General features: G+C 38.6%; 1 protein-coding gene across 4 annotated transcripts in view; it reads right to left on the reverse strand.

The window, feature by feature from the left end:
• Ctnna3 (catenin (cadherin-associated protein), alpha 3) overlaps window positions 1-26,287 on the reverse strand; it is a 1,502,556-nt gene that overhangs the window by 1,428,966 nt on the left and 47,303 nt on the right. For all 4 annotated transcript variants that reach the window (XM_013514887.1, XM_005385969.2, XM_005385970.2 and 1 more), the window contains exon 3: window positions 14,638-14,830. In XM_013514887.1, coding sequence (XP_013370341.1) covers window positions 14,638-14,830 — 193 coding nt within the window. The remainder of the gene's footprint in view (window positions 1-14,637; window positions 14,831-26,287) is intronic.

The following is a 26,287-nucleotide window of genomic DNA, read 5'->3' on the forward strand; positions in this document are numbered from 1 at the left end:
AGCTATATATATATATAGCTAAGCAAAGTAGATGGAACTGACCTTTTATTGAGGGACAGAAAACTTAACTGTCATCTTTTGCAATAAATACTTTATTTTGTACAGCTAAGTATTATAAGCTTTTCCCAATACAGGTGACCTAAAATGGACACCTGTATTTAAATTTTTTAAATCTCTAGTTCCCTAACACTCCCTTGTTCCCATCTACTTCCTTATACAAAAAAATGCACCACATCCTCAGGGAGGTCATAGGTAACATGTTAAAGGTGGAAATTCTATAACAGCATTTATTGTTTAAGCAAGTACCTAAGTATACTGATAGGAAGATTAATTATACTTTCAGGAATCTGCTTTCTGAGAATAATTATTTCTACAAGTAATCATTTTCTCTGACTAGAATGAATGACGGCAGGTCTTGATTCCTAATTCCTGCTTGGGAAAAAAAAAATTCTCCAAACCTGAGGTCTTGTGAATCATGGAGATGAGGAACTATGGAAATATAGAAAGAAAAATGAGTAGAAAATATTCTCTGTGAACAGGGGTGCAGCTGGATAGGAAGAATAACTTCCAGTGTTCTGTAGCACAGCAGGATAACTATAGCTAACAACAATTAATTGAATATTTCAAAATAACTAATAAGATTTTGAATGTTCTGAACACAAAGAAATGGTATGTCCGTGGTGAGCAATAGACCAATTAATGATGTGATCATTACATATTGTGCATATACTATACTGAATGTGACTCTGCACCCTGTAAGTATGCACAACTGCTGAGTCGATTTAAAGTATACACTAAGTTTTGAAAAGAAAATATATCCTGCATACATGTGTTATACATATAAGGAATACACACTTTTTAACACAAAAGTCTGTGTCTCAATGGGGAGAAAGACAGTGTCCTCGTTTCTAGCCACACTGCCATCCCTATCAGAAATGCTCATGAGCCATGCAAAATGAGGCACGATGTCCGCTGCTGCAGTCCTGAGCCTTATAAGCATGCAGCGGGAAGCTCTGCATTAATAGACCTGGTAGCACAGCACTTCTGTTAGTATAAAGTACCATAGCTTCATATGTGGGAAGAGCAGCTATAGTGAGAGGGCCCTTGATGGACTCGAAAGCTCCTCGCTGATCATCAGACCTCTCCAGCTAGCTCATGCTGGCTTCGTGGAGGCCCATAACTACAAAGAGATGGCAAATACTCTAATGGCAGTGGCTTCCAATGAACTTGCAAGTCCTCTTCCATCTGGCCTGTGTGAACATAGAACCTGTGGTACCTGTTTGCAGCTACTGGGTCTGACATGCACAAGCGCAAAGACTACTGACATAAGGCTGCGTGCTGCAGCTCCAAATACCTCAACATCAAAGTATGTGGGGCAGGGGCCGGTGGTGAGTGCTGTACTCCACCTATGTCGGCAGCCTGGCTTGTCTGGGCAGTATACAGGAAAACTGAACCGTGACCTTGCCCTGAACATTCTTGAAATCTCAAATTAACTATCCCCTCCTACACTGAGGAACGCATATTTTTATATTTATTTTACGAGGAATCTACAAATGTGTTATTCTAAGGTAAGGGTGTTACTGATTACATGAGAAAACTACTTTATGTAGTTAATGTTAATGTGTAGTTATGTAGTAATGTGTAGTTAATGTATAGTTAGGTACTTAACGTACTTCATGTTCCAAAGGTAAAGAATCTATCATCAAGAAGTAAAAGCACGTCTCTTTGTTTACTGCCAGTCTTCCCGCTGAAATATCAGTCAAAAGGGTAACAGCACGCCATGTCTGTCTAATGCACTTCGGCGAGCCCAAGACACTGAACACAGCCCGGCCCACAAAAGCTTTTCAATAAACATTTCACAGGAGAGACTGGGAACACAAGTCTCTGGGAAGAGGTAAACTAACCACAGACTATTTGTTTCTATCAATTATAATTCATCTGTCCTCAAGTGGGGGAGATTCATCATTCTTTCACTCAGTAAGGGAAAATAAAAGAAACCTTAGAAACAAACTTTTTATCACCCCTTCATCTGTGCTTCTCTAGTCCTTTGGACGTGGGATTATAATGTCATTTATCAGACTTTAGCTGCTTACAACATCTATACCTCGATATAGATTCAAAGTACTTAGGGTATGCCTTATTTATTTTTATATTTCCAGAGCCAAAAATGTTTTCAAGTGTTTAAGTAAAATAGATAAACAGTGGATACTCAATAAATGTTTATAAATGGATAGCAAAAAGACATAAGACTGATATGTTTTCTTTTGTAATCCTCTTATCTCCCTACTATTAGCACTCACAAAAACTAATCATTGACACAAACTAATCAGTGACACAAAAACTAATCATTTCCTTTTTACAAGCCTTTTATCTCATAGTAACCCCATATTTTATTTGAGTTTAGAACAAATACTGACCAAGACTTTTTCAATATTCCATTAATTTGGCCATTTTTTCTTTCCTTTTTTTTTCTTTTTTAGACAGCATCTCACTATGCAGTATAGATTGGCCTTGAACTCACCTATGTAGCTCAGGCTGGCCTCGAACTCATGACATTCCTCCTGCCTCAGCCTCCCAAGTGCTGGGATTACAGGCATGTGCCACCATGCCCAGCTTGTCTGATTTTTATTTTCATCACAGCATTAATAAAAATAAGACAATGAATTTTTTCAATTATAATTCAAATCTATAATTCTATTTTAAAACTTTTAATATTTGAAGACAAAAATCTATATCTTGAGATTAAGAAATCTACTCTGTATTTACACTTCAAGTAAATTTCAACCAAGCATCCTCTAGAATTTAAAAAGTGATTGACAAATGTTTACAAATATTACTTATCTTTTTCTTACAACACCAAAATGAAACATTATCACTGTTTACTATTTGTCTTTAGAATTTATTCTGAAAGACAACTCATTAAGTTAATAAACACCTACAAGTAGTGAGCTACAATAGACCATGCATCACTATACATATTTTTCTGCACATTAGGGAAAAGTGTCACCTTTAGAAGTGCAGAACTGAGGACAGCAGCTATTCCTAAATATTTATAAATACAAAATATATTACTTATGTTACAACAATTCTTTGCTATTTGCAGTTTTGTGGACAGCAAATCCTATATACTATGCTTTAACACATCGCTTCGGCAAAATTTTACTTACATAAGCCAAATAAAGTACCATAGTCTTTCTACCCTAAGGGATGCCAAGGAAGCAGAGCATGTGTATTAGCTTACTTTCACTGCTTCCTGATTCTTTTAATTTACCATTCAAATATTTCATTTCAAAGATAACAATTCAGCAAGGACCAACCTTAAAAGATAAATTCCATTTCTACATACCAACATCAAAAAACATAATTAATTTGGTTTTTTGTTGTTGTTGTTGTTGTTGTTGTTGTTGTTGTTTTTGTTTTTCGGTTTTTCTCCAGTACCGGGAACCGAACTCACGACCTTGCACTTGCCAGGCAGGCGCTTTGCCGCTGAGTTAAATCCCCAGCCCCGAAACATAATTAATTTGAATCCAGAAACAAACCTATACATATAAACTTTGGAACTTGACAAAAGTATAATACCAGAATTGGTCTTCAAAGTAGTTGTACCAATTTATATTTCTACCAGAAATGTGTAAAAGATCCTGTTGCTGCAAAATCTGACATACAGTATTTTCCCAGAAGAACGAAAAACATCATATCACAGCGATATACATGCACCCATGTTCATAGCAGCACAATTTGTCATAGCTAAATCTTGGAAACAACCCAAATGCCCATAGTCTGAGGAATGGATAAATAGGATGCGGTATTTTTATACAATGGAGTATTACTCAGCTATAAAAAAATAAACTTGAGGTTTTTATAGGTAAATGGATGCAACTAGAGACCATACTCATAAGTGAAATAAATCAGACCTGCATGTGTAAACATCATATTGTCTCCCTAATGTAAGAACCTAAAAGAGCCTAATGTAAGAACATAAAACCCAAAAGGTACAATAGATATTGTGAAAGGGAAAGAACCTGCTCAAACAGAAAGAACAACTGGGATGAGGGAAAGGAGAAAAAGAAAGAAAGAAGAAATATATTATATATATATGGGATAATTGTACTGCTGATGTCTATTGGTTTATTGAAAGGAACAGTTAATGCTTAAATATTTTTACCAATTTTGCATGCTTATATCTGATAATCTGAACAACTAATCTGAGGACAGCAATATGCAATATAACAACGATTGCTGAATTCCAACCATCTTTAGTGAAGCTCTGTAACGTTGCTAAGGTTTTTGGTTTTTTTTCTTCTCTTTAATTGTTTGATAAACCTTGCATTCTTACATCTGGAAATCTGAGCAACGTTGTTGAAGATGACAATATGTAATATAACAGCCACTGTTAATTCCTATCATTTTGTTCTGAATCCCTGTATCATTTTTATGGTTATTGCTTTGTTTTGTTTTGTCTATGTTGTTGTTATTTTGTTATTTTTTATTCTCTTTAAAAAATAAAAAACAAAAATAAAAAACAAAATCTAACATAAGCATTTTGAATTTTTTTACTGTTTGACAAGTGAATGGCATAAAATGTTATCTCACTTATATATCTACCTCACTAAGGTCAAACACCTCTTTTCATGCTTACCAGGGGCAGGTGTTCACTCCTCAGGAAAATTCTTCTTGTGGCCATTGTCCTCTGGCTCATTGTTTTTCTGACTGGTTTTAGACAGCTCTTTGTATATTCTTGTTTTAACTCTTTGTTGTGTTTATACCAGTATCTTCTGTATATCTTTTCATTTTCTTTATAAAGAGCAAAATAAAATATCATATGGAAGGGTGAACTAGACTGTTTGAAAAAAAAAAAAAACCAAGGGAATGGGTCCAAGAGATGGAGGGAAGAGAAGAGAGAGGAGGGAAAGAGGATGAAAAAAGGAATTCAGATGTCTTATGTGCCTGAACCAACTCCCCACAAGAATTGTGATCATCCTGTGCTATAAATGGTGACTAATAAAAACTGATAAAAAAGAATTTATGATACAAAAGTTTTTAATTTTCATATTGTAAAATGCATGCTACTTTAAAGTATTTTATTTCATGTTTAGTCAAATTTGTTCTATCCTCAAAGCTTAAAAAACATTGCTCTTCCTTTTACAGTTTTTAAATTTCATTTTTGACACTTAGATTCTAAATCCACCTAGATTTAACATTTTGTATATGAGAAGCCAAGTGGCAGAGAAACTGAACAATAGGAAAGCCAAAGAATATGGCAACTGGGAAAATGAGAAGCTGGGCAAATTAACTTCTTATTACTTCAAGAATTTAGGGGACCTGTCATCCCAGCACTAGGGAGGCTGAGGCAGGAGGATCATTGTGAGTTTGAGACCGGCCTGGGCTACAAAAGTGAGCTCAAGGCCGACCTGAACTACATAGCAAGACCCTGTTTCTAAAAAAAAAAAAAAAAGAATTTAGGGAGGAAAAAAAGAGATCTGTGCCTCCCTAGGAGGAAATTTCAATTAAAATTTCTGGTGGTACTCTTGGGGGTAAAGGCTAGCTGGAAAAAATTAATTCTATAATTTTCACAATGCCCAACATCCAATCAAAACTTACCTAACATCCCATGAAAGATATTAACTTCAATCAGTCAGAAAAACAGTCATCAGAAACAAACCTACAGGAGAGCCCCATACTGGACACATCAACTACGGAAATTAACTGAAATGTTCAGGAAAAATGTTGAGAAATTTTAGGAAAAAATTTGATTTTGTAAAAATCTATCAAATTATCGAGCCAAAAAACATAATAACCAAAATATAAAATGCAATAGTTGGATTTCATGACAGAAAGACATAGCTGAAGGTAGCACTGCTAAATATAGTTTAAATTAATTAAGACTCTCCAGATTAAAGCAAGGAGAGGAAAGCAAATATAAACTACGGAAAAGAGTAAGAGCTATGGGATGTGGTGATAAAAACTCAAACATGTCCTCGCAGTCTAGAAAAGAAGAGTAAGAGAATGAGCAAGGAGATATTTCCAGAAAAACAGTACTGATGAGAGTCACATTGTTCAGGCTGGGGATTTAGCTCAGCGGCACAGCGCCTGCCTGGCAAGCGCAAGGTCGTGAGTTCAATTCCTGTTACCAGAAAAAAAAAAAAAAAAAGTGAGAGTCACACTGTTCACACAACATGTGCTCTGAAGACCGTGCGACAACTGGCCGGTTAACACTGAGGAACAGGGCCCTTCCAGGACGGAGGCAGAGGGCAAGCAGCAGAGCAAGAGCCTCTCTGAGAGGTGCTGTCAGACACTGGAACAGCAACATGAAGAGGAGGAGGAGTGGAAGGAAGGGGTCCCCGGATCCAGGAGGCTCTGAAGCAGAACTGCAGCCCACGAGGAAGGCAAAGAGAGAAGAAGGAGGGAGGAGGAAGAGCCTGTCCTTAGACCAGGAACCACTACACAAGAGGGGCGGCCCAAAGCTGTAGACACGCCATTGCTGGCCAGCCTGAGGCCTCCTCAGAGAGACGCACTGCGGAAGGAAGCAGGGGAGGTGCAGGCCTGTGCTGGCTGCTGGTGAGTACTGGGGTGAGACCTCCTGCAGACAGGGTCACTGGCCAGAAGTCATTGTGCACAGGGCCACCTCAGGTCTGAGCTCAGAACGACTGCTGGGTCCAGCTAGCGGCCCTGCGCCAAGCTAAACCCATAGGAGGCGCGCCAACTGCCATAGGATCCTAGTTTTTAAGTTCTTGTGGCTCCATTCTATTCTTCTTTTTACTTCTTTTGCTCCAGCCTCACCGCCAACCTGAATTTTAGGGAGATAACGGTGCAGGCTCACTGGGATTATCCGCTACCCCACCATAAAGCTACTGCTGGCTTGCTGGGATTAATCACCAGGGATCTGGACTCTGCCCATTTTGTCCACCAGCAACAGCAGGCAGATGCCTTAAAGTGTATCAATAAAAATCACTTTCTCTGAAAATGAAAAAACTTAAAGGATAAAGTCACGGTCTTACTGGCTTGACACCTCACAGAACAGTTTGGGGAAATACAGAATAAGAGTACATTGAGAGTAAAAGCCTCATGAAAGAGGAAACTACAAATGTATGGAGCCTTGAAACTACACGTGAACTTTCACAGACCCCATAGCTGACTTCTGAATGCACTGGTCCTTCCAAAGAACCAAGTACAAAGCAATGCCGCGAAGGCAAAAAAGCCGTGAAGTAATTTCAACTGCCTCCCACTTCAGGAGCAGAGTTTGGAGTTTTAGACATGTAAATTAGATGAGTTTACCTAACACATTAAATCACCCTTTGAAACTCCAGAAGGCCATACCACAGAAGTAAAGAGACTATGTCCCCAGGACTAAGAATTCTTTGCAAACTAAAGACAAAACCAAAGCAGATTCCATGTTTTAAAGACTGAACAAGTCCTGGTGTCAGTTCAGTCACTTAGGGCCCTGCAGAAGGAAACTCAACACTCTTCAGAAGAGGAAAACAGAATCTAGAATATCCACAACCTACTTCCCATAGTGCTGAGTAAATCATCACAATTACTGGCCATATGAAGAAATGGAAAACAGTGACCTATAGCTAAGGGAAAAGATATCAGTCAACAGAAACAAAATCTAGATGATTCCGATATTGTAGCTAGCAAGCAAGCAGTTTCAAGTAGATATTATGAATATGCTTAAAGACTTAAGAAGAGACACGATGAATGAATAAAGTGGAATTTTAACAGTGTGAATTTTTATTAAGAAGAAAGAAAATTCAAGAGCAAGTATAGTAACTGACGTGAAAAGTTTACTAGATGAACTAAAAATAGCCTAGAGAAAGAAAAGCTTGTCATGAGTTTGAAGATAAACTGAGCTATTTTTTAACTTTAAAAATTTAAAATAAAAGTTTTTAAAATTCCATTTAAGATATGAAACACTTGAAGTCAAGTTGAACAAAAAAGGATGTGCAAGAGTTGTACCCAAAACAAATGAGGAGGCACACCATAGCTCTTAATTTCAAGACTCATTACTGTTTTTTTGTTGTTTTTTTTTTTTTGTCTTTTTGAGACAGTCTCACTATGCAGTTCAGGCTGGCCTTGAAGTCACTTTGCTGCTCAAGCTGGTCTCGAGCTCACAGCGATCCTCCTGCCTCAGCCTCCTGAGTGCTAGGATTACAGGCGTGCACCACCACACCCAGCCCAAAACTCATTACTGTTAAAAAGTAAGGGCAGCACAAATTGATCTGTGATCCAGTCTAATCAAAATCAAAAGGCTGGGGATTTAGCTCAGTGACACAAGCACCTGTCTGGCAAGTGCAAGGTCCTGAGTTCAATTCCTGGCACAAAAAAAAAAACATCAAAATCCCAGCAAGGTTTCTTGTAAAAATTGACAAGCTGATCCTAAAATTTCCATGGAAATGCAGGGTATCTAAAACAAATAAATTGAAGTATTTTTATTTTAATACTTCTTATGATGGAGTGTGTCATTTAAGACTATGTGATATTGATATAACAATATGTATATATGATATATATAATAATGAGTAATATATGGGTATATATATGTATGTATAAGGACTGACTATCATCAATTGTGATATAAATGTACATATATAATAGAATTCTAAATTTCACCAAGACATATATGCTCAATTAATTTTCAACAAAGATGAAAGAGTAATTAAAAGAGGAAAAAACATTGTCTTCAATAAATTGCATTAGAACAATTACACTGTCATATGCATTCATAAGGTACTGGACCAACTGAATTTCCAAACACAAACAAACAAACAAACAAACAAATGTGAATCATGATCCCTAACACACAACTCATAAAAATTTCCAGGTACATTGTAAAGATAAAAAGCATGGTGGTGCACACCTATAATCTCAGCACTTGGGAAACTGAGGCAGGAGGATCACTGTGAGTTTGAGGCCAGCCTGGGCTACATAGTGAATTCAAAACTAACCTGAACTACATAGCAAGACCCTGTCTCAAAAACAAAACAAAATAAGAATAATAAGAATAATAAGAATAAAGCCTTGGAATGTCAACATAAGAAAATATCCTTTTTAATAGTAATTTTAATAGTTGCTTTGCCAGAACATAAAAAGCTCTACCTTTAAAGAAACAAAAAAATTGTAAGTTATTAAAATGAAGAAGTTAAGAAATTTATTAAATTAAGAAGTGCTTAATATAATAAAAAGACATTTGTAATTCCTGCACTAACAAAGGACTCATATAGAATATATAAAAAGTTATGAGAGAAATACAAATTAAAACTACAAAAATATACCACCACTATACTTACATTATAAACATTTGACAAGCTAAGCATAGTGGTATATGCCCTCAGGAGGCTGAGACAGGAGAATTTCAAATTTGAGGTCAACCTAGGCTATATAGCAAGACACTGTCCCCCCCCTTAAAAAAAAAAAAGACCACTGGCACTTGCTAACTCCAAGTTATTAAGACTGTGGAGCAAATGGAACTCTGATAAATTACTCCTGTTAATGTCGATTGCAAATCCATTTTGGAAAACTCATCCTGTCTACTAAATCTAGGCATATGTATACCTTGTGACCTAGACACTTATTCCTAGGTATAAACCTAAAAGGAATGCTGCACTTGTGCACCAAAAGTCATGCTCATGAAGGCCAAAAGCTGGAAAGAATTCGAACATCCATCAGTAAAGAATGGTTAAATAATTGTTCACCAGTGAAAATGATGAACTACTGTATGGTAAGTTCTCACAGACCTCTAACATGGAGCAAACGTCAGACTCAGAAGATAACAAGCTACATAATCTCACACAAAAGTCACAAAGAAACTAAAGCAACCTACAGCATTAGAATGAAAAATTATGATTTCCTTCGAGATGAGGATGCTGTAACTAGCTGAGGCGTAAGCGCTGCTTCTGGAGCTTCAGTAATATCGTATTTCTTGATTGGGATGTTTATATGATTATGCTCACTATGCGACAGTTTATTGAGTCCTTCACAATAACATATGCCGTTTTCTATATACATGTTAATCCTCACTAAAACCTTAAATAGTATTACTTCATGTGGGACTTACAAATAGTGTCTCTAGATTGGAGGGGAGTGGTGTCTACACAAAGTTGGTGTGTATGCCATAGGTAAAACACGTAACCCAGACATTATAAACAATGCTTACCTAATTTCTATGTAATTATGTGAATAATTTTAAACTCTACATGAAATGTTCAATTTAATGCCTTGCTAATGTACAGGTATAAGCACCTGGGTAAACTATAAGCTCCAGGGTAACCACAGGTAATCTGCAATGGACACCACCTTTGCAGAACCACTCTACTCCTGGATCCACATGTCACTTTTAATTTCACCCCCCGCCCCCAAGATAACCTGTGCTCGACCTTCCCCAGGCAAGCTCTTCAGTTCAGCAAAATGCCCACATTATTTATTACTTTGAATCTGTAACAAGGCCACTTAAAGCAATAAGTCAGAATACAACAGAATCTCATAGTAAGGCTACATAAATTACACTGTCTTTATTAGAAGGAGAAAATTTCTAAATTAGTCTTAAAATTTTTCTTGAAAATAACTCAACAAATATATAAGTAAAACTATCCTCCACTTCCAATAGTTTTTAACTTTTCCAAACGCATAAAACGTAATAGTTGTACATCATCAGTCTTTCACATTATGCCACTGGTCAAGACCTTTAAAAGCAAGGGGGAGAACTATTCCAAATATGTGCACAGTGTCACACTGAGCTGACCGGGTCAGAACCCACCCTCCTGAACATTCAGCTCCACCACTGAGCTCAAATTCCTTCCAAGTTGCAGGAACAATGCTCTCACTATTGCTGCTCTCCACGGGATCACCACTGGCTGTGCCTCCCAGAAGCATGTGCCATGTCACTGCTCTCCTCCCACACTAAAGTGGCAGTTTGTCACAAGAATTAGAGTGTCACACACTTGCTGATCTTTAACAAAATGTATCTATTGTATACACAGACTGTGACATGTACATGTATTTCATACATGAACACAATGAAGAGTTTACTGCATAATTCCAGAATCCAGACTTCTCGAGAATATCTCTTTCATAGAACTTATTTCTATTGGGCTTAAAAGGCTAATTCATTTTAAAAACAAAAGCAAGCACCTTGAGATGATAATCGTTGTTCCTGCCTAAGAAAGACAAATGTCTTCCATATTTATTACCAGACAGCATGTGGAAACTATGCTGTCAAATCATCACATTTTCAGAGAGGAACATTATCAGAATAGGGCTTATATTCCTTACAAAAGACTGCAGTGAAACTATAACTGCAAGAGATAATTTTCATAAGATTCAAGGTAAAAACAAAGTTTATAATGTGAAGTGATAAAGTGATTTGATTTTTTTTATACAAAAAACATTAATCAAGTGTCGCATGTGTCAGATATTGTAAATCAAGACAGCACGAAGAGTCTAGACTTACTAGATGAGTAAATCAGTGTTTACAGAATTGTGGGTCCCGTGAAAGAGTCGCTGAGTCCAGAAGAACACAGAGAAGAATCCAAAGGGTCAGGAAGTGCTTCCTGGAAAGACAGCAGGGTGGAGCTTTTTTCTTTTTTAAGAGCAGAGTATATTTATTGAGGGAAAGAAAGCTTCTGTCTGAGAGAGGGAGAGAAGGGGGCCCAAGTGGGTTGCCCAGGGAACCTGTCTTTTCCAGGGATTTTTACAGAGCAAAATCACGAGATGAGGTGGGTCCAAGGTGGGGAGTAAATGGGAAATCACAAGGTTGGCATGAGGTGGGACAAAACTATGGTCAGCCAGTAAGAATTGTTTAGGTAAAATTGATTAAATCGGGATCAAATGGGGAAACCAGTCACGTAGCAAGCGGGCATGAACACAGAACAGGGACTTTCCTGTAAGGGGTTGGGTCAGTGACTCTTCAAGGTGATCACTACCTATTTAGAATATCAATCCCTGATGTCCATCCCCAGGTACATCTGTGAGTGTGCTGTTTAATCTTTTGTCTTGAGATCTGGCCTGCAGCAAGTACCGTCTCTCCACCTGCAAGGTATCTTGTCTTCTGTATCAGCTCCTTCGAGGGCCTGGCCCTGTCTGACTGTCCAGAATATTTCTATCTAACTCAACAGAGCTTTGCTAGGCAAGGAAAGACTGGCTGAATGACAAGGGCGATTCAGGCAGAGAGAATAGCTGGGAACAGAGGCGCAGAGGCTTAAAGCAACACACACAGTTCAAGATACCACAAGCTGTTCTTTTTTTGGAGGAAAGTTAGATAGTACAGCAGAATCAGGAAATGAGATGAGACAGAAAGGCAGAAGGCAAATCACAATGCTTTAGGAGCTAAGAGAGGGAGGGAGGGCCAGGGAAGGGGATGAAGGAAGAATGAAGATGCCTCACGCACAGCACCAGCTCCCCAGGGGAATGTGATCACTACAAACATGGACTAAGAAAAATAAAAACAAAAAAAAAAGATTAATGGTCCCTCTAATCCTCCAATAGCCATGAAAGAGAATTATAAACAGGAAAGGTAAATGATATTTTCATTTAAAAAAAAACTATTTGACTTTGGAGCAGGCTAATGCCATCATTCTGAATTCAGGAAACAATGTCAAGGATGAACAGATCTGAGAAGTACAAGGAGATAAAATGTATCATGTTTAGAATTATTTGAAAGGGAAGTGGAATGGGAAGGAAAGGTCCTGGTGCCTAAGAAGATAATGAGATAACACAGGAGAGTGGGTCTGGGGCAGATGGGAGCAGAGAGGAATGACAAACTCCTTTCAAGTTACTGTGTGCACTGTATTTTCTAGGTGTTGTTTAAAGAATCCCTTTAAACATAAAGTATGTAGCAAGGGTAAGGAAAACGTTATGGGGCTCCTGAGGAAATTAAATGCAGAATTACCACCCGATTCATGTCCATTGCAGTAATGGTCACAACAGCCAAGGCATGCGGGCAGCCTGAGTGTGTGCCCACAGCTGAAGGGAGGAAGATGCCGCGGTGTGCATGCAGACCGCGGGATACTAGTCTTTAAAAAGAAGAGCGCCTGCCACGCTCCACGACAAACCTGAAAGGCATTATGCTGTGAAATAACATAAACACAGAAAAATATTGCATGATTTCACTTACAGATGAAATCTAAAAAAAGAAAAGAAAGAGAACTCAAACATAAAAATACAGAGGTGGAGAATAAAGCAGTGATGATCATGAGCTACAAATGCTACAAAGCAGCAAATATAAACTGGGCATGGTAGTGCCCACTGTAACCTCAGCATGAGGAAGGCTGAGGCAGGATCACAAGTTGGAGTCCCACCAAGACAACTTAGAGAAGCCCTGTCTCAACATAAAAAAACAAAAATTAAAAAGTCTGGAGATGTACCTCAATGACAAAGCACCCCTGGGTTCTAACCTTAGCACTACAAAAACTAAAACTAAAAAAGGTAGTATACATATAAGATGAAGGAGTTGAGAGTTCTAATGTATAAAATGAAATTTATAGTTAATAATATTGTATTCAGGAATTTTGTTCAATTTTAGCTGATCTTGCCACTAAAAAAAATAATTATGTGAGATGATATGTTAATGTTTCACTATGGCAACCGTTTTGCTGTACATATGGATCCTATAACATCATATTTTATGCCTTAAGGATACACAATAAACTTAATTTTAAAAAATAAAATGTTAAAATTAAAATTTCAAGTATGTAAAAAATAACCTCCCATATCATACATTTGACCTAAGATGTATTGTGGTTTGTGTGTTCATTGTAATTGTTTAGAAAAGACTTTCTGAGCCAGGCATAGTGGTGCATACCTGTAATCCCAGCACTTGGGAGGCTGAGGCAGGAGGATTGTTGTGAGTTCGAGACCAGCCTGGGCTACAAAGTGAGCTCAAGGCCAGACTGAACTACATAGTGAGACCCTGTATCAAAGGAGACAAAAAAAAAAAGAAAAGAAAAGAGTTTCTGAATTTCTTAAAGTTATGTCAAGGGCAGTGAGAAGGAAATGTTTGGACATCCCAAGCCTCTTTTATAAAGTTGAAGAAGAAAATTCAGCTTTCCTTTTCCTCCCAATATAGTTACCTGCAGCAAGCTAATGTACACAAAAATCTTTTCTCTTGGCTAATTTTTTAAATATCATGCAGAAGTGACTTACATTCATTAGAAAATTCTTGTAAGTAAAGATATCAAATTATTATTATGTAAAATTAACAAAGCAGCAAAATGGGTTATGCATAGTTTATCCAGAGTGTTAAAAAAAGTTCAGTAAATGTAAACGTCCATAAAACTGAAAAATAAAAAGTGCACTCAGGCAGATATGAAACTTCCATCTCCCAACTGCTTATGAAAAACATAATTTATTTATGTATGGGCAAATGTGTCTTCAGTTGCACTAGTCTTCTCTTTGTCTGTTATATATGAGTTACAGCATGGTGGGGGCAAAGTTGTCTGCAGGGACTGTGTAAGTAAAGAAAAGAGCTAGGACTGGGACCCTTGGAGCTGTCTAAGGAGCAGCTTACCTCCACTGCTAGTTCCTCACAGCTCTGTGAAAGACTAATAAACCCAAGCCAGCAAGAACAAAACGCTCACAAATCTAAGTCAGTGACTCACACCCTGAGGATACACAGTTTGCTCCTGCCCAGGATGAAGTACTCACTTTCTTTGCGAACTTCCCCAAGTGCAGAAGTAAGCTCTTCCTTTAAAACCGTGGCTTCCTGAGCAATCTTCTCTCCCTTGTCTAATAAATTCCAGGTTGCTTCCTCCACAGAAGCTAGAAGAACTCTGGCTCTTTTGGAACATCCTTTTTTCCTGTTGGAAGGGTTCTGGGGACAATTTACAAGTGTGGTAACCTAAAATTGGAAAAATACAGGTAACTCATTAGACAGTGTGTGAGGAGAACAAAGCCTTGAGATACTATAGCCCAGAGGAAGAGAAAGTGTTCACCGTAATGTGATTTATTCCCAGTTCTACTGGTGCAGCCCGAGTGGTCAAGCTATGGCACCAAGAGCTGCATAACCAGCTGTCACTGAGTTCTCAGCCAAAGACGTGGACATCTACAGACAGCGTTAGATACCCAGTCTCGTCCTTCACGGATGTTTCAAGGGACTCTGTCTGTGTCTGTGTCTGTGTGCACTAACTCTAGAAACTTCATATGAAGAAATAAATGCAAGAGCTTCATAACGTAGTCAAAATAGGGAAAGTGGAAAATTGTAAGTCTCAAAACTAGCAAATTAGAAAATGAAACCCATCACTTTGTAGCCAACGACCTATATTAAGAGGGAGGCAAAATAATTTTAATTAAGTTGGTACAGTATTAGTCTAAGACTATGAATAGATAGTAGTAATGCCCAGAGGGGGGAAACACTGAAACATACAAAATAGGAGCGCAAAGCCGGAGTCCTCACTATGATTAACTCTCTTCCCCTGTGCTCTGTCTCCCTCGCACTCTCGTCTTACTGAAACTCTCCAACAGGCCCTCTGAAGTCTCCTGTCAAAGGGCCTTTCCTGACAGTCCTGCCCCCATCTTCTCTCACTCTGTCACTGCACCCCACTTTGTTTTCCCTAAAAACACTCACAGGAACTGCACTTTTATTTTTTATGTTTATTGGATGCTGCCAATACTAAAAATGTAAACTCCATGAAAGTACAAAATGCGTTTAGTTCTCCAGCAATGAGAATATTGCACACAGTAGGTGTTCAATAAATATTATGTGTATGGCTTGATGAGTGGGGTAGCTGAAGGGATTTTTTAATGTCCATATTTTGAGTTGTCTGACTGTAGCCAAGCATGGTGGCACATGCCTGTCATCCCAGTACTTGGGAGGCTGAGGCAGGAGGATCAGGATCGTTGAGTTTGAGACCAGCCTGGGCAACAAAGTGAGTTCAAGACCCACCTGAACTGCATAATGAGACCCTGTCTCAAAAAGACAAAAACTAATAATAATAATAAACATATATTACAAACTTATTTAAACTTGTAAACTTATTTAAAATAAGAACAAATTCCTCATCCTCAAAAAGATAAGTGAGATGACTGATGTGCTAATTAGTTATTCAATCACTTTACAACCTATACATGTATCAAGACATCAAAGTATAAAAAATAACAAATACAATAAATATAAAACTTTGTATTTGTAGATTACCCCTTAGTAAAACTGTGGAAAAGAAGAAATAAATATGAACAAAAATAAGAACACACTTATGATAAGAGAATTATTGAGGAATGAAAATACAACTCATATGCTTATATGTATTTGGAGACAAAAACCTCAGACAGAAGTGCTTTATGAAAAATATACATTCCTTCTATATCCTAATTAAACCCCCACCAGCAAATGAAAGCTTGAAAGTCCTCATAAACAAAGGGAGAAAAACAAGAATGGGAAGGGGCAGTACTTGTATCCAGTGTTTAACCCAGAAGACCTGAAACTCCTACTGAAAATCCTTCCTGCTCTACAACCCCTTTGCTTGCAGTATATGGAGCATTAGACATTTGTTCACTTGGATATTTGGATCCACTGTGCAGCTAGGAACTGAGAATTTGTCAGCTAGAGAGGAAATGTGTGGAAGAAAATAATTTTGCCTGAACTTCTTTTCTTCTGGTCAGTCAGCCTCTGTTTCATCCCAATTTGCTTTATCCCTGTGCTCATGCCCCAGAGTGGGATGACTTACACCAAGACTTTGTTTCCTTGCTTAGAGAATAAGGAAATCACATTATGCTGTACCATGTTATGAAGGTTAAAGAAGGTAAAGGTTTTTTAAACGTATAACATGATGCAACTATTGGTTGGCATTTAATGCGTATTTTCAAGTCTGTTCCCCACATAAACACAGAAAATTGGTCATGGAAGTCCTTTTCAAAGGTACTCTCCCTGGGCCTAATTTTATCTTGCTCCTGAACCCTCCTACACTAGATGTGGTTAAAGAAGTTAACAAACAACATTCTATGTGCTTTACAAGCCATAAGTTGGGTCATGCATCTTCATCATGTGTTATATAAGGATAACAACAAGCTGGATTTATTATATGGGCTTTTAAAAACTCCATAAAGCAAAATTGCACTGCTGTCACTGTAATTTATATTGACAAAGTTAAAAGATATTTTCCCAGATTAAGACAAATTATAACACCTAGTTTACAACTTGTTCAAAATGAAGAATAACATCACTGTCTGAAATGCTCCTTCACAGCGTATTCTGAGGGCCAGGATTCATGACACCTCCCACTGCATGTTCCTCCCCTTTTGTTCAATCTTCCATGCACCAAATGCTTTTCACAGAATAGCCCGGGCTTGGAAATTAAAATGAGCATTCCAGAAATGCTTTGTTACTTGTAACAAATGCCAAAGCAAGAGGAGAGAGAGGACATTCTATAAGAACATTATTCTTCCATTTAAGAAGTGCTTTGCAACTGGTAAGTTATTCACTTGTACAAGCTATTTGAACATATATCTTCTCTCAAAATTCCCTAGTGTAATTATTTAGCATTGACTAAACCAAAGTTAAGTGACAGCTTTTCATGACTCGTTTTATTTCAGAAAGTAAATATGGCTGGGCAATCTGTGATGAAAGAAAGAGAGCTGAATCTTTTTATTTTTCATCCCAACTCAGATAGGAATGTAACCGACTTCTGCCACTGACTGTGATTCACTGCACAGATGATTCTCACCAAGGAGGTGGGGTTCACATGTTACTTGAAAATGTCTCCCAATTCTGAGAGAATACCGGCAGCCAGTAAAATTAGCTCCCAAGTTATTCTGTAAGAAATTCATATTTCTCTTTTTCATACAAAATATATTCTATTTTTGTAAGGAACTCAAGACTTTTTTGAACCTGCAGCAGAGATGACTCTAATGTAATATCCAAGCTCATGTTTTACTAACTTTACATTTTGTCCCTGATATACAACCTCCTCTTTCTCTCTGTCTTCCTCTCACATTGAAATTTCCAGGCTTTCAGCTTGAGTTTCCATTGGCTCACTTTCTTTTAGTCTATAAATCTGTGCACAAAGATGCACTTTCATCAGAACTGAAGGTGTGGAAGAGCTCCTCACTGAAATGGTGCTACGTTAGAGATTCAAGCAATATAAAAGAACAGAAATTCCCACTCTTTGGGAACAGAAAGTCCCATAAACTTTATGCAAGTTTAAAATTCCAGAAAACCGTGTGTATTTCCAATGGCTTACAACAATTATACGTTCAAGTTTAAAATTCAAAAACCGGCTTTGTCACCTTTCCTACTTTAGGCGTGCTTCTCTAGATGCTGCTAAGACCCTAACACCAAACTGATGCGCTCAGGGAACCAAGCCTTCAACTGTCGTCACGTGGAACCATGCTGACCCGCACTGGGAACCACGCTGGACGTGCTGCAAGCCTGGGGTTCACTTTCATTTGTTCCATCAGTGCAATGACTCAAGCATCTCGACCCCAGTTCTGTAGAAAGTGTCTAACACTTAGATGACACGTTCATGCTCTACAACCATGCTCTTTCCAAATTAATTCTATTTTTTCTTTTAATTCTACTGTCATTATGGCAAAGATCATGTTAACAGCGACATCTTTCTTGCTTATGAGCTAAAGCAATTTGAATTTTAACCTTCCTCCCATGGCTCAAAGGAGCCCTCAGGGCTATTTCTGCTCCCTGAATTAATTCTAGTTTATGAACTATGTTAATTAGCTACATCTTCAACAAAGAAATTGAAAGGGCAGAAAAATAAAAACTGTAGCTAAATAAAACCAATAATCTGTCAAAGTAAAGGGTGTTGGTCAGTCTTGCAGAGGGAATATGAGAATATTGGTTTCTCAAGCCATGATAAATGCATCTGTTCCTCACTTTCTGCCTAAAATAACCCTCAGTAACTTAACAAAAGTACTGGGGAAGATTGCAGTGTTGAGAACCCACCAAATGTGCACCTCTAGATCAACAGTCGACAGTCCTCCAAAGCCAGCCACAATCTTCTTCTAGTCCATCCCAAGCCAGTAAACACTTACTGGGGGCATATTGTGTTTAAAACAATACCCTAGGCATTTAGGGAATAAAGATGAGTAAGCTCCACCATGGTGATAGAAATACACACGTAGCTGCAGAATCCTAACTGCTTACACTTACATACATACAGAGAAAGTGCTGCAGAGATTGCAGAAACTAAGTAGGCCTTCCAAGAGCAGCCCTAAGGACAGAACATTTTCCACCAGGAGAGATAGAAGGGAGACTTACCAAGGGAACAGAACCCTGTCCAAAGGAGTAGAGATAGAACATATTTTTTGTCTGAAAGTTGTAGATAGTCAAGTTTAGCAGACTTTGGGATAAAAACAAGAAAGTAGATGAGATATAAAAATAGGAAGTACATTTCAGCCTAAATATGAGAAGATGTTTAAGCAAAGTAAATAGTTAACCCTTAATAAACACTTCAAACACAACATGCCCAAAGTAAAACCCTTTTTTCCACAAACCCAACAGTCCTCCACTGCATCTCTTACCTCAGCTGCTGACACTCTTAACCTCAGGTAGAAACTCAAAGGTCATCTGGGCTATTCCCTGTCTCTCATTTTCCTCTCCAAGGCCTTGTCACCCACAGCACAGAAACAGGGCCTCAACCTCAGCCTGTCAATCAATCTATTATTATTTTTTTAAGTGTGTGAGGATTCTGGCTCCTATTAAGCCTTCTACAAAGAGGCTCTGGAGAAATCACTACACCCACAACAGTTCTGCACCCCTAGTAGAAGGCATCACTCTCCAGGCCTGACTGACACACACCTGCACTAGCATAAAACTTCCAGTGGTCACCCACTACCTACAAGATAAACCCAAACACTAGTAGGGTTTATGAAGCAATCTATGCAGAAAGCATCTCCTCATTTATTTCTGGACATGGATTAGGGCCTGTTCTGTTTCTATGAGCCTGCTCTGAAACAACACTTTTAAACTGTACATCAAAATGCAGAAATTGAGCAGGGGACAGGTATGTTTGTGCTAGATGCCTGATATCATATCAATGGATACGTAGCCAAAGCAATCTATGAAACACCTGCTGTAAATGGGCTTTGGACACCATTATTAACAACACTTTGATTAAGATTTTTTAGCATCTGAATTTCAAAAGCCAAATGAGAAACAATCTCATTATGATCATTTCACTGAGTTCCAACTGGGAAGCAAGCAGAGATGCCAATGATTTCTCCTTTTGTGGCTGCTTGTTCCTTTAAAATCTGTAAGTTTCTGGATAGAGCCATATGGGATTTTCTTTTGAAAGGCTCCTGCTCCTCCCTAAATGTCTCTGCTGGGAGTTCTTTTGTTTCTTCTGTGTCTGAGTCAGAAGCTTTTGACTATAAGCTCTGCAACAGAATTAAAACTGAGCAAATTAGGTTCCAAGTTGAGAATGTCTCGGGGGAAATGATTTTTCTCATACTGTGTGCCTTTCTAAGATTTTTTTCCAACTCTTTTCCAATATCTACAGTGCCTGTCCAAGGAGACCATGAATTATATTTGATTACCTCTTGTAACATTTTTTTAGGTCTTTTCTTGGCACATGAGCCCCTGAACATTTAAGCAAACTTTGGAGCAGCTTTATGTATCTTTGCTCCTCGGTTGAAAATTTTTAGCCCATTTTACTTCTGGATAAAAATGGCTTGTTCACAGTGGGAAGACTCACCCCTATGCCTTGTGGAATGCTTCTCTTCCCTCCTTCCTCCAGGGATCCCTGGCAAAGTTTCATCCTGTGAAGGCCTTTTCCATCTCCCACACTTTCTAGTCTAGGTACACTTACTCATTTAGGCTAAAAAATTTCCAGTCTAAGGACTATCCATCCCTGTTCAGGTGCCAGTTATCAGGTTAATAACATCCCTTAGTTATTGGAGGCTGATCAGGTCTGTAATCACCCAAATGAGTGTATGTCAAAGGCTAAATAAAAGAGGCAAATGCAATAACTTCAGGGCTCCAAGAGGATCAAAACTCTTCCACAGAATTCATGATTCTCTCAGGGATAAGCCCACAACCTTCTCTGGGTGGTCAATATTTTTTAGTTACCAAAAGAAAGGAGGGAAATATTCAAGAAGAGTGGAACCACTCAAGGACCTCTCCAAGTAAGGTACTAAGTTAATCCATCCGGGAGTGAGATGCCTGTGGCTAGAGTCTTTATCTAGTTGAGATCAGATCCAGGTGTCCTTGGCTGTGATCTTGTCTTATCTTTTGAGGCTTTCTGGCTTCATTCATTACAGGCCTTAGTAGGGATTAGTGACTCACAGAGGTTCACTTACTATGAGTCCACTGCCCATCTCCAGACATGGAGCCTAGGCTTTGGATAGACTCACAAGTAAACATGAAAAACCAATTGGTTAATTTAACTCCTACTCAGGCTGCTTCGCAGTGGTCTCCATCAGTGTATGATCTCACTCCTGACTAAATTTTCATTTTTACCTTCTATTTGTGTAGTTTGACCACAAACTACTTGGACTCAGAACAGAAGACATTTGCAACTTCAACCTAGAATGCCTTTCCCCACTCCTAGCTGCCTTATGTCATTCATTACAATATCACATAATTAGCCATTAACATACCACTCCATCAGCTGTACTGTAACACAGTCTTAGAGGATGCTTTTGCCAAAAGCAATGACTCTTCACTTGAGCCTGCTAATGCTGGAGGAGAAACTAAAAGCTTGGCATCTCTGCCCTAATTCTATATCTGTCTCCTTTTTTACCTGAAACTTTGGGTGCAATTCCTCCTTAGCCCTGCAATGTAGACATCTTAATCACTCAAGGAGTGTCTGTCTAAAAATACAAGGCTGACCAGCCCTAACTTTATCTAACCTCTTTCCTCCTGCTTTGAGACTGAAGACACCAAGCTTAGGATAAAACATTTTCAAGAATCAAAGAACAGGGAGCCTTGCAGGCAGATTATCCATGATGGGAATATCACCCCCTTGAAAAGTGGGAGCAATTACCCTATCACAGGAATTGAGGCTGGTCCTGTAGGGGAAAATCAAGCCCAAGATGACTACACTACAATTCAGGTTATGGAAAGGTGATTTCCAAGGGGTCATAAGTGCTAAACTGCAAACTCCCAGCACAGCCATGTCTCATTGTCTCAGTGTAAATAACTCATACAGCCAAGGTCAATACTGGCACATAGCCACTATTGTATATTTTACTATAAACCTGGACTGCCACAAGGGTTGGCAGGCTGGCTGGGGGATTGAGCAGCTGGCGAGGGGCTGTGGACTGCTGCAAGTATAGGGCAGCTGGGACCCTCACCAGTGGCTGGACACTGAGGCTGGCTGGGCAAGGACAGCTGCTACAAGTGTGTGCAGCTAAATAAAGAGGTAGACCCCATCTAAGCAGCTGGGAAGCTGGGCAGATAGTGAGCTGAGCTGAGCAGCTGAGAGTAAAGATATGTCAAGACATTCCCACATTGCCACATCTCTTCACTCTGCCTCTCTTCTTTGGGCTGGCTGTGTCTCAACTGGGCCTCCGCAGTTTCAACTGGTACCAGGACAGTCCCCTAAGCAGCAGGAATCCAACTGCTCCCTCAAGTGATAATGACTACTTTGCAGTTAGCAAGACCTTGAAGAACCAGAACCACATTAATAATCAACCAGATCTGCTTAACTGTGCATATTTCTTTCTTTTATTCTTTTCCCATTTAATTCTGAGGCTCTAATTCATACCCTCATACAGCACTGAGGATGACTGTCCCCCTTTGTCTCCCCAGTATGACTATACTGCATAAATTCCTTTCCTTTTTTGCACCATCAATTTTCCAGTTCGATTTTGGGGGCAAGTAGCCAGACCTGGTATTTTGGGACTCCTGCAGTCAGGTCCCACTGGCCTAGGACTTGGAAGACAGTACCATGAACTCAATAAAGGCAGGGGCCATGTTTAACTCATCCTGAAAACCCATAGCTAATGTACTATACATTATAAATAAATACATAATGCTTGATTTACTGGAGAAAAATTTCAATAAAACTGTAGATTTTAAAAGCCTTAAACCAAGAGTCACAATGTTTGGTTGAGAGTTGTTGAGAATTTGCAAAATTTTGTTCATTTGGAAATGAGTCACCAGGGTTTACTGATAGATTATATATGGTTTATGAAAAAAATATGGGATCAAGGATAATTATACGGCACATGGCCTGAGCAGTGGGGTAAAGGGAAGTAATACTTAGATGAGGAAATTAAGAGTAAGGGGGAAGGGGAGTCAAGACTGGAGTGTGAGGCATTGTTGGCTTGCCTATTAGAATTGCTAAAGTACAGACTACAATTCTGAGAGAAGTAAAGAATGGAGATAAGTTTCTTATAACTTACTTTTTCATTCTAATTATTCACATATCAGTAGTTTTGCTGATCTTAATAAGATTTTGAAGAATAATAATTTTTAATGTAAAACAACAAATTAGATTACAGTGTTTTAATCATTTTATATGAATATTTTTGGGTTGTGGAACGAACCATCTGAGTTTCCATTATTTCTTGTGAGAAAATTTGCCTTGATATACAAATGCTTTTCTTTACAAGTATGCTTCTGGAGTGAATTGTGCTAACCAAGGTTTTCCTGTACTTCTAAATATAACTAACATGTTAAAGAAAAATATGGACAAAACACGGGCATTTCAACACAATTAAATCTATACAATTAAAATCTATAAAATGAGTTTTAAAAAGAGCAATAATTTTTAAACCAGAAATGGGATGTGTTTTCCTAAAGCCAAAGTACAGCCAGAAAGAAGTCATGGGGCTGAGTGCTGAGGAACCCCAACATTTAGAGGTAATATTTCTCAGGACACTCAACTGTAAACTTATGAACCCTAGAAAAAGTGGCTCTTGTGATTTCAAATGTAAGTATTATTTAGGAAAGATGGTTTTTATATAGAATATACAATCCATTGACTGCTTCAAGGGTACAAAAGAAGATCTGCAAAACCCAACCAAACAAATGCTGATGCTAAAATCAAGAAGGACTTGACCTCACATGTAACAGTTCAGGCACATTCATGTGTTCCATTGGTCTATCTAGCTCAGCATCCCATTTTCAGCAGTGACTGGTGGTAAAATAGGGTTATGACTTCCCTAGTTCTATGTTCCAGTTTTCTTTAATAATTATTTATTCCCTGACAACCTTAAAAATGAATGATCCATGTCGTGTGCTTTGCTAAACACAAACTTATGAAGTTCTTTCTACATTTCACCTCCACTCTGTGTTGGCAGATTCCTTTTTTTCCCTATCTACCTTACACTATGAGATTTACTCTTTACTGATCTCCTCTAACACAAAATTTCATTATATTTAAAGCATTCATGGAAATATATATATATATATATTTCTACTTGCTCACGGAATATAAATAAGAGCAATAATGAACATTCAGCAAGAAAGGCCACAGTAGATTGTGCTTATATTTGTAGGGCTCATGGTCTTAGAGCAACACACATGTGATTTGAGTGCAGTCCATATGCGAATTAAGCACTAATGCTCAGTTTAAAAACTGATTAGCTTGCATCCACCTGTAAGTCAAAAAAGGCATGTTTGTCCCTCCGCTTGTGAAAAATATGTATCAGTCTTGAATCTCATTGGTCATCACTTGACTTAATGCCCGGAAGTTCCTCCTTTGATATTACAATGGTCTCTTAATTGTGATACATACTGTCATTTAACCACTTCTTTTCCTAATGTAAGTATGGATAATATTTTGTCACTATTGAACCTTTCATATTCAGGCCTGAGCCAAAAGGTCTACTACTATGATGTAAATGTTCTCTCCAAAATTCATATTGAAGTCTAATTCTCACTGTAACAGTGGTGAAAGGTGGCCCCTTTCAGAGGTGGTTTTGTCCTGAGGGCTCTGCCATCGTGAGTTAATTGGGTCATTATAACATGTGTGCATTAATAATAAAAGGGAGCAATTTGGTCCTGTTACTCTTTGTTCTTCTCCTGTCTCTCCTCTCTTTTCGTCTTCTTCTTCTCCTTCCCCCTCCTCACTTCCTCCTCCTTCTCACCCTCCTCACCATGTGAGACCTTCTACTATGTTAGAACACAGAAAAAAGGCACTCACCAAATGTAGCCCCTCAAACTTAGGCTTCTCAGCCTCCAGAAGTATGAGCCAATAAACTTCTTTTGTTCATAATCTCCCTGTCTGTGGTATTTTATTATAGCACCAAAAAACATACTAAGATGCCTACTATCCTAAGGAGAGAGCAAATGGAATAAATGTAACCACTGATTGTCTTTGAGTTTTGAAGATGACTATCTTGGTCCTAATCATGAAAACCATTGAAAAAGTCATTAAAGAAAAAGAAAATTGTCCTCTAAATCCCTCTGGCTCTCATCTAGCAAAATCTAGATCTGATAAACTAGATCACAGAGTTTGATGAAGAAAGACTATCTAGTCAGATATGAACCAGGCTAGGGGAGCTGAGCTCCAAATGGATTATTGGAAGAAGGAGCTGATTGGCACAAGACATAGGTAAGACACATGTCCTTAGTTCCTCTCTCGGATCTCACAGACTGGGAGCTACGTTAGCTTCAGCTGACACAGTTATGTGGAAAACACTGAATGGTGACAGACTTTGATTCTATTTATCATTGAGATTCTGGGAAAAAATAGCTTCATCACCTTCCCTGCACAAAACTTTGGTGTACTTACACTATCATCTTGGCATCACAGTGCAAATACGTAGGGGAAAGACCAGCTTAGATTTCCTAACTCATTCATCATTCCCACAAGACCTGAATAAAACCAGACATCCTTTAGTAAAAGGAATCAAAATGTGGCTGGGGTGAAGACTGCTGGACCTACCATGCATTTACCATGCCAAAGAGCAAGGTGATCATTTAGCAGAGGCAGAGTGATAGACACATGATATCAGACACTGACTGGAGGATGTAGTTGAGACTCAGGAAGAAACATCAACTGCCAATGTGTGACTAAGGCATCCTAGGAGAACCACAAGCCCTAACCAAGCCAAAAAAAAAACTGTTCCCAAATTTTACCACCTATAGGCTACATTAGTATATGCACAGAGATGTCCAAAAGATGGCTCTGTGTTGAGACTCAGGTCACCAGCTTAGAGAGCATTCTACACCCGCCATGCTGGAGCAATAGCCACCAAGTGTTCAAGAGCCACTACATGTATCCAAAGGCCCCGTCTCCTACCACATGAGCACACACAGAACACTCCCACCTCAACCACCTGCTTCTGAGCAGTAAGAGACTGAGCATTCACCAAGATGGGTGGTTTATATTCTTAACTCACACCCTCTTATCGGCTAAAATACCCAAAGCATTTATCCCAAACCCCAGTGTGTAGA

This window comes from Chinchilla lanigera, unplaced genomic scaffold (genome assembly GCF_000276665.1).
Source record: "Chinchilla lanigera isolate Chin_1 unplaced genomic scaffold, ChiLan1.0 scaffold00024, whole genome shotgun sequence".
Lineage (NCBI taxonomy): Eukaryota > Metazoa > Chordata > Mammalia > Rodentia > Chinchillidae > Chinchilla > Chinchilla lanigera.